The sequence below is a fragment of the Archocentrus centrarchus genome, unplaced genomic scaffold (assembly GCF_007364275.1).
Source record: "Archocentrus centrarchus isolate MPI-CPG fArcCen1 unplaced genomic scaffold, fArcCen1 scaffold_48_ctg1, whole genome shotgun sequence".
Classification (NCBI taxonomy): Eukaryota; Metazoa; Chordata; class Actinopteri; order Cichliformes; family Cichlidae; genus Archocentrus; species Archocentrus centrarchus.
Genome location: NW_022060272.1, coordinates 76,996 through 86,521, shown reverse-complemented (window position 1 = coordinate 86,521; position 9,526 = coordinate 76,996). Strand labels below are relative to the sequence as shown.

At 40.3% G+C, this 9,526-nt stretch overlaps 1 protein-coding gene across 1 annotated transcript; it reads left to right on the top strand.

Moving 5' to 3' along the window:
* Nucleotides 1-606: 606 nt before the first annotated feature.
* Nucleotides 607-7,477, top strand: LOC115777276 (SH2 domain-containing protein 7-like). The gene is made up of 6 exons (XM_030725114.1): nt 607-801; nt 1,584-1,673; nt 1,753-1,918; nt 5,212-5,448; nt 6,577-7,236; nt 7,328-7,477. Exons 1-6 carry the CDS (start codon nt 650-652, stop codon nt 7,370-7,372), a joined length of 1,350 nt encoding a protein of 449 aa, XP_030580974.1. The 5' UTR covers nt 607-649; the 3' UTR covers nt 7,373-7,477.
* Nucleotides 7,478-9,526: the final 2,049 nt, after the last annotated feature.

Here is a 9,526-nt window from a genome sequence, read left to right as displayed (position 1 = left end):
CAGCAACCCTCCAGCTGCAAGGTGAATGCCTACCCACTGCACCACTGCCACTAGATCATAGACTTCCTCTACGATCTTTTGTAGTGATTCTCTTCTTTTCCTCCCTTTGCTCACCAGGGATTGCAAAATAAATGTAGACGAGGCCACTGGCAAAATTCCATTTTTATTAATGTTGACCATAGCACATACACAAAGTAGCTATTTGGCTTTAATAGTTTATATGCAGTACACGTACATTTTGATAAGTAATGACATTAGCTGTAGAATGAGGACTGGGTAAGGATGGCTGTGTTTGGAAACATGTGAAATGTTTTTTTTTCTAAAGCTGTGTGTGTTTTTGTATAGATCTGTTAAAGCAAAGAGCAAAAAAATAAAAGATATTTACTTTGTGACCAAGCTGTTAAAGTTCAATCTGGAACAAGGAACACAGATAGTAAAATGAAACGGGTTGTGCAGTGAGAGGTAGAAGAGTTGATGGCAGATGAACTAGATAAGCTGGAACAATACGACTATTCAGGACAGAGAAACATCCACCAGAAATAGTCAAATGAGGGACCTCTTCTTCCTTTGGAGATATAAACGTCAGCAGAGCAGAGAGTATGCACGCTGTCCTGCCTCTGCTCTGTTAGCTGCTGACTTACGGGCGCAGATGGAGAAGAAGTCGAGTGTTGAGCTGAATATGGAGCCACAGGAAGGAGGCCTGAAGGAGCTGGTGCTCAGGTGGTTCACTGAGACACAGACTCCACTCATCCAGCACAACGGAAACTTCCCTGACTGGTTTCAAGGCCTCGCCACAAGAAAGTAAGCAACGTAGAAAAGAACAATGTGAGAAGATAGTTTTCATTAGGATGCTTAAGAATTTCTACTTCTTTGGGGTTTTCGTACTTCTACTGAATTATATTTGAATATTAACATCTACAGGCTACTGTAAATATCTCCCATCATTATTATGGTTTTACCATGTTTGTTTATGGCTAGCTACTGAGGAAATGCAGTGTTTGAATATAATTTTCATTCCATGCTACCTGATACCTTTTATCAGAGCTGCTGAACTGGTGGGAAAAAAATACAGGTGAACATTATATTATATTTATATCAGTATGTTTTATTTAGGGATTCAATTAGAGTCTTTTTTACATTTACTTTTCTTGTTGCTGGTAACGATTGGAAAAAAAATGGGATGTGATCAGTTTAGATAGTAACGCACCAGCGGTGCAGTCAGTAAAACCGTTTTTCCTCTTACACATACATATGTTTTGCAAAAAGCAGCTTTTACCTCACTGACTTCTTCAAAGTGGAAATTTAGCTATTTTCATGTTAAGTCATGGGAATAGAGGTTGTGCCCAGCAAATAAAGAGCAGACAAAATTCTGCTCCATATGAATGAATAAGACAAAAATTTATAAGATAAAACATTATCTTTGTTCCCGTCATACTATACAGATCAAACGTGCAATAAAATCACATCACTACAGTGAGACAATATTTGCAGTGGCCACAGTCGTGAGAGTGAATGGAATAGGTTTCATGACATGGAAGTGATCTATTAAAATCTAATTGGATCTGTTTTGCTCTCTGCCACAGGGACGCAGAGGATCTACTGAGAGATAAAACTATGGGCAGTTTTCTCATTCGCCTCAGTGATAAAGCCATTGGCTACATCCTGTCCTACAAGTGAGGCAAATCATATCCACTGAACCTTGTAAAACTGTTTCTGTATTCTTTATCATTCATTTTTCTGTCTTCTCCCAAGGGGTAATGACAGGTGCCGCCATTTTGTTATCACCCAAAATCAAGATGGATATTTTGTCATATCAGGAGACTGCCAGACGTACAACAGTCTCACTGAGCTGATAGAGCACTACAAGGTCAGCCCCATCCAGCCCTTTGGAGAATATCTGACCTCCAGCTGTAAAGAGGTGAGGTTGTCAGGGTTTACAAACTTAGTCAAAGTCAAGTCAAAGTCTCTTTATTGTCAATATTGTCAATGTGCAGAACATACAGAGGAATGAAATTGTGTTACTCTCAGACCTGATGTGGATCGGTGTAAACATAAGTCTCAATCTGAATTTTTACAGTATAAATAAAAGTGCAAAAAATGTAGATGGCACCGATGGGCTTCTCAGCTGCTCTCACGATTTGCTGGACAGATGCTGTGCTGGCTCCATGCCACACTGTGATGCAGCTGGTCAGGATGGTCTTGATCATGCTTCTGTAGAATGAGGCTCTGGCTGTTCGAAGCTTGCAGAGAAAGTAGAGGCGCTGGTGAGCATTCTTGACCAGAGAAGTGGTCTTGAGAGTCCAGGATAGGTTCTGTGTGACATGCACACCCAGAAACCTGGTGCTGCTCACCCTCTCCACAGCAGCACTGTTGATGGTCAGAGGGGAATGCTAGGGGCACACTCTCCTGAAGTCCACAACAATCTCCTTCGACTTCTCCACATTCAGAGGAAGATTGTCGTGGCTGCACCATAAGGCCAGGCAGCTCACCTTGCTCCTGAAGTTTGTCTCATCATTGTTGTTGATGAGACCCACCACGGTCGTGTCATCCGTAAACCTGATGAAGACATTAGAGCTGTGCAATATTGTGCAGTCATGAGTCAACAGTGTGAAGAGAAAGTAGTCTTGAGATGTTATAGTCGAAGGAGTTCACGAGGATGTGGGTGAGTGCAACTGGATGGTAGTCATTGAAACAGGTGGGTGACGACTTCTTTGGAACAGGGATGATGGTGGTGGTTTTGAGGCATGTTGGGACAACAGCCTGGATCAGTGAGCTGTTGAAGATGTCTGTGAAGACATCAGCGAGGTCCCCTGCACAGTCTCTCTGCACACAGCCTGGTATGTTGTCAGGACCGGGAGCCTTGTGGACGGGACAGGAGAGGGATTGGAACTTCTGAGCAGGCATGTTGTTGTGTACCTCACACTGAGCAAAAAACTGTCTCAGCTCATTCAACAGGGAGGTGTTGTAGGTCTGCAGTGGGGGCTTGTAGTCCATCATTATCTGTATCCCCTGCCTCAGGGTCTGTGAGTCTCTGCTGTTGTTGAAGTGAAGTACTGCTTCTTAGCCTTCCTGATGCTGCGGGACAGGTTGACCCCAGCTGCCTTGAAGGCAGCATTTCAAGTGTTCAGGAGCATGTAAACCTGCCCTGTCAGCCATGGCTTCTGGTTGGCCCTAACAGTGATGGTCTTGAGGTCTGTCATATCATCAATGCACTTGGTGATGTAGGCAATGACGGTGTCAGTGTACTCCTGAAGGTCAGTGGCATTATTCAAAGTACCAGTCTGTTTGAACACATCCCAGTCTGCAGTGTTAAAACAATCTTGGAGTCTCCGAGGGCCCTTCGGCCACATTTGTACCTGTTTTTGAAGTTGTTTGGTGGTCCAAGGTGGGCGAGGGCTTTGTAAGCTCCTTTCTGGGTGGTGTATGTCTCTGTAAAGACAAATACACAACAGTCTTCTGGGTAGTCCATAGAAGCCATAGGTCATTCAGTTTATTGTCTAAAGAACGTACACTGGTTAGTACGATGGTGGGGATGGCTGGCTTGTGTAGGCTAGCTACTAGTTTGACTTGGATACCACCGCGCTTACCCTGGAGCAGACCGTGGTCTTGTAGCTCTTCTCTTTGCTCAGGGTTTAACTGAAATCAAAAACTGCCAGTGTCGAGCAGAAATTTGTGGGTGTAAGTGTGCCTCCTAGCAAGTAGCTGTGACGGAGACTTAAAAAGTATTAGAAAAGAAAAGAACAGAACATAAACAATACAATAAACTCAAATCTAAACTTAATACACAGGAACAAGACAAACAAAACAAACTTGAATATATTAACTAAGAATTCAAAGCAGAAAACAAGGCTCAAAACTGTGGACCATGACAGAAATAATACAGTATTACTGCCCAGATGATCACCTGACCTTTCCCAGAACACAACATTCACATGGTTGACATTTTACTTTTGTAAAATATTTTAACAGTAATTCCTATGATATTAGTTTTATGTCCTTTTAAGAATTAACAGTCAGATGAACACTGGCTCAAAGGGACGTGCCTTTAAAGACTTGTTTCAGTCAAAGGCTTGAACTGGGAGGCTGCACCGAGACCCAGTATAAGAAATAAAAATTTAAATTGAAAATTTTGCAAGATTTTTCTAATAACAAAAAAGCACGCACCCCAAAATATAGAGCTGGAAATTCATGGGGACTTTATTGAATTATTTTTGTTTGAATTTTAATTCCTCATTGACCTCACGCAGACCAGTCAGGAACAACAAAAAGGTCAGATACTGCCCTGGCGCTGTCCAATGCCCAGGTCTGATATAAACTATGAGGTGGTCATTATGTCACAGCAGTGTGTGTATTGGGATTTGTTTTACCATGTTAACACAATTCAGATTATATAAGTGATAAAATGTAAAGAATATTAGCATTGTAAGCATGTTAGCATGCCAATGTTTAAATGTTATACAGTCAAAAACAGCCAGCATGGACAAACTCACTGATACTGACACAGAACAGAAGGAGGACGCAGACAGTATAAATACACAAAAGATAATGAGAGGAGAGTGGAAGCAGCTGGGGGAACAGAGGAGCTGAAGCACACTAACGAGACAAGGGGAAGCAAAAGCGCTAAAAGCACACAATGCAAAATCCTGCCAAAGTGAAACAGGAAGTGACAGTTAACAGACCGACATGTGAACTTGGCATAGACAAGAGTGAGGGAACAAGAAGGGGAAAAACTAAAACCAGACCGGGGCCATGACAGATACATAAACTAAGTAAATGCTGTTAAAAAATGACACCCAGACATACTTCCTTTTTAAAAATTCTGAAAACATACAACCCTGTCTTTCATAAATCAACAAAAATGTCTGTAACATATTCTTCTTCTTTTTTTATTCTTTTATTTAAAAGTATTTTATATACAATCATAACAGCATTATTTATTATGTTTGCCAAATAAACTAATGACTTGATTTTAAAACAAATAACATTAAGTAAGTTTATTGATTTTCCAAATCTGGAACTCTTCGGGAGGGATGAACACAATCTTCCAAAAGATATTCCCTCATTTGGTGTTTTCATGATGGTTTTGGAGAGGTGTTCAGGTTTCCTGACTGCTTTGATTTCATTTCATGTCCACATCTCTCTGGTTTTCCTTGTTGAAGCCACATGTGAAAGAAACCACTAGGAGACAATAACGCTGCTGGTAATTTTCAGGCAGACACAAATGATCTGTATGATGTGGTGAACTACAACACCACAAAGAAGTCGGCAGTGAGCGTGCAGGCGCTGCGGACTCTGTGGGACCAGAAAGGTCATCATCACAGCCATACGAGTGCTAACCAAAGGATTCAGCAGCAACATTACCCTCCTGCAGTGCAACCACCCACACTGCCATCTAAATCCAGGAAGCTGACAGGGACCGTGTCTGTGGACGCAATGTCTCTGTCCGAGGTAAGATGGACATTTGAACTGACCTCTTTGAAGTGCCAAGAAGCTTGGCACCAACAGACCTATGTGTTTTATATAATTACAGAATTATGGCTTTATGGAATTATGGGGAATTATGGCTTTATATTTTAGTTTTTAATATAATAGCTTAAGTGGCATCATGCAACACTAAAAGCAAAATACAGAAGTACTTAAAAGTTTGTGAAGCCTCCATAATTTAGCATAAATATGACTTAAAATATGAGCCAGACAAGGAAACCGAAAAAGACACAGTGTTACACTTCTGTGAGGAAACTGTATTAACCTCTCAGTATTATGGTGTTATCTTCAGCAGTAATTGCAACAAAGCATTTGAGCTCTCAGCCCTGCACCTCCACTCGGAGGTATTTCAGCCCATTCTGAGTACAGACAGATTTAACTCTGCTGGTGGGTTTCCTCAAATTAACTGCCTGCTTTATTGTCTGTCTCTTACATGTCTGTTGGATTAAGATCACAACTTTAACTTTGCTGCTTTTTTGTTTGTTTGTTTTTATGTATACCTGATGGCAAAGGCCTCTTTCAGCATCCCCGTCAAACCGACTTTGAGATCTAAAGTTAAATTTTGACCAAACAATTATATCAGAAAGTTCTGCCTTTAAAAATCTGGGATAATGCTGATCTACTCAGTGTTGAGAATAAAATCTTAGACATACTTAAATAGACTCAGTATTTATCACATTACCCAGTCCACATCAATATAGATATCAATATAATTTTTGAGATTTGATGTGTTTTCAAAGTGTTGCTTTGTTTACTTTTGTTGTTTACTTTTATTTGAGCAGTGTAGCTCTTTAAGTGGACAGAAATCGAAGTGTAGCATAGCTCCAGTATGCCGTACTGCCATCTGCCACAACCCCCAACCAGTCGTTCTTCTTTCCCCAAAGGGCTCAATGTGATTGTTGGGCTTTTCCCTCAAATACTGCAGGGTCTTTACCTTGCAAATAAAAAGCACCTTGAGGCAGCTATTGTCATGAGCTGGTGCTAAATAAAATAAAATAAAATAAAATGGAACTGAGTTGAATTAAAAAGTACTAATGGATTGTGTCATGGGACTGTTTTGTTACACTGTCATTGTTTTGCAATGTTTTCAAGGGTCCACCTCCAGTACCAAAAGGGGGGATTCCTCTAGGCTTCTCCCTGAGTGGCTCCTTGTCTGATACAGCTTCACATCCAAATAAATCCCAGATGGACTCATACAGACCAGAGGGACACATGGCAAACACAAATTTGGCGCTAATGTCTAATAAAGACTCATTTAATACCACTGACACAATATATCCTGGTGATCTTTTTCCTGGCATCACAACCTCTCAGCTGACGCAGGTAGAGAGCAGGAGCAAATCCCTACCAGAACTGGACAACAGCAGCTCGGAGGAGGAGTACTCCAGCCAGCTTAGCAGCTCATCTCTCACATCATCTACTCCAGTAAAGAGAGTTACCTGCCAAACTTACTCCCTCCATGTACACCGTGAAAGTTTGAGGCTGAGCAGCAGCAAGCCAGAGGAGCACAGTGATGATCTGGAAATCTTGAGATCCAACCCGCTGTACCAGACTTCTGCGGGACCTGAAAGGAGTTCTCCTCAGCAAGGAGACGGCATGTACGCTGCGGTCCCTCAGGCAACACCTCCTGCCAAGCTGCCTGATAACACCTATGAGCAGCTCCCTGGTGAGGCTACCACTGTTCAAGGCAACACTTACGAGACACTGGAGGACATAAAGACCAAGAAGTCCAAGTCCACCTGGAGTAAAAGTGTAAGTCTGAAAGGAGAACCTGTATTCCAGATATCGTTGTAAGCAGCAATATATGAATGTAATGACTTTTTAAAAAATTTTCTGTTTGCAGAATATGAAATGGAAGAAATTCCTACCTGATCATAAGAAGAAATAAGTGCAGCATCACTTGTGGATCATCTCAGTGAAATGTTCTGGGCCTCCTCCCTTTCTTAATATAAATAAGATAAACCCCTCATCTTATATGCAGATGACTCTGTGCTATGAATGACATACAGATACAGATAAAGACAAGATAGGAGGTTAAAAAAAAAAGTCCTGCCTTACACACGGGCAACACTAAGAAAGGCTTTGTTCAGACTGCAGCAAAATCAGAAATGTTGTAAAATCAAATAATAAGAATCAGTTTGGCCTGAGGTTGGGTCCTTGGATATACCAGAAACAGACTGTGCTGGAAGTCTGAACAATTTCTATGATGTGTTACGATTTGGCTATGTTGTTGACAACAACCTAGGAGGTGCCACTATGGATTTAAATGGGCAGAAGGTTTGAAATCATTAGATTAATCCTGATCTTGGCCCCATTTTATCTCACTGTATCGGATCCTCTGAAGCAAAAGTAATACAAAACAATTTTTATTAAATGGTACAATAAGCAATTTTTTGAGGTTATTTAATAGAAAGAAGAATGTTATACTCATAAATATACAATGATTAATGTGTAATTACGTCTTAAGGTGTACTAACGCTAGACTATCTTTACCCCCCAAGTCCAGTTTAACAAATTAATACATATGTGATTGAACAGTATGTCACAGTCTAAACAACGAAGACACAAAATGCATACAAAATGTATGTGTGTGCGTGAAAGCGAAAGCAGGTGCAAGACAGGAGTTGAGAGATGCTCATCTGCCTTCACATGTTGACATGTGTGTGAAAGTACATGAGGGAATACTTTTGGCAGTATAGTGCACCTTCCCAATGGAAAAACCTTTTTAAAATCTTGCTCAAAAGCAAAGTCAGCAAACTTTTTCAGCGATTTCTATCAAATAATAATGAACTAATGAAATTAAAGTTAAATTAGATAATTTTTCAGTTAACTAACCAAAGAAGTTACATGCTAATGGATGCACTGGACGACTGTTTGTTCAGTATCTTCTTGTTCAAAGACACAACGACAGGCTTTGACTGCAGGGGCGAATCTAGGACCAAACCTATAGGGGGCTCCGCCCCCAATCATAATGTCATGCATACAGTGCCTTAATATTAATATTAATATTAATATTAATATACAGCTTGAAAATGTATTCAACCCTTTTTGCCTTTGCAAACCTCAGTTCAGTTGGATACACATTACAATATTACTTTCAAAGCAGCCTAATTAGTTGGATTACCTATTGTAATGTTTAAGGATGATTCAGAATGAATAATCAGATTTCAATATAGTACAGTGTTTTTTAGGGTGGGCCCTGTAGTTATTAAAACTATGGCAAAGGCTTAATCATGTTAACCAGAATGTCCCAAAGTAAGAACAATTTGTAGCAAAGCAGAAACACGCACAAGATGTTTTCACTCGCTTAACCACCTACTCCACCAAATCATCAAGCAATTAAATCAATTACAAGTAATTATTCAGCACAGACACTGGAAATTCACACTGCCACTTCATACTGCAGGACAAGAAACAAACTGATAAGAGAGCTGCCTTTACAGTAAAGTTTTCAGATTCATACAAGCCCTCGATTTATTGTGCAGACTCAACAAAAGGCATCAGGTGCTCCAACTCCAAGACCAAAGAACAGATTTGAGTGTAGTGTTCAAGCCATGTTCAGAGTGATGTGAACTCTGTTAAATGCCACCATTCATAACCATGAATACCTGCACTGTAAAAAATGAAAAGTTGAGTAAACCTAAAAAAGTAAAGCAAAACCGCTGCAACACATTTTTGACTTTGAGGGCTAATGTGTCGCGTCAGCTTAAGAAGTCAGTGTTATCTTACTTTTCTCAGACTCAAGATTCCTATTCAGATCTACTCATTTTCATTCCGTTCAGATCCACTTTATTTATATAGCGCCAAATCACAACATCAGTCGCCTCGAGGCAAATTCATATTGTAAAGACAACCAAACTGTAAACTGTGTTCATAGAAATTGGAAACATACATTGACAGCACTGCAGATTTTTAGTTCAAATAATCTTACTTTTAACTTGAAATGTTTTGTTAGTTCGGCTTCACCACCTGTTAGTCCAGTATTATCAAAAATCTTCTGCAATGTTGACGTCATTTTTAACCACCTAAAAACTGTAGTTTT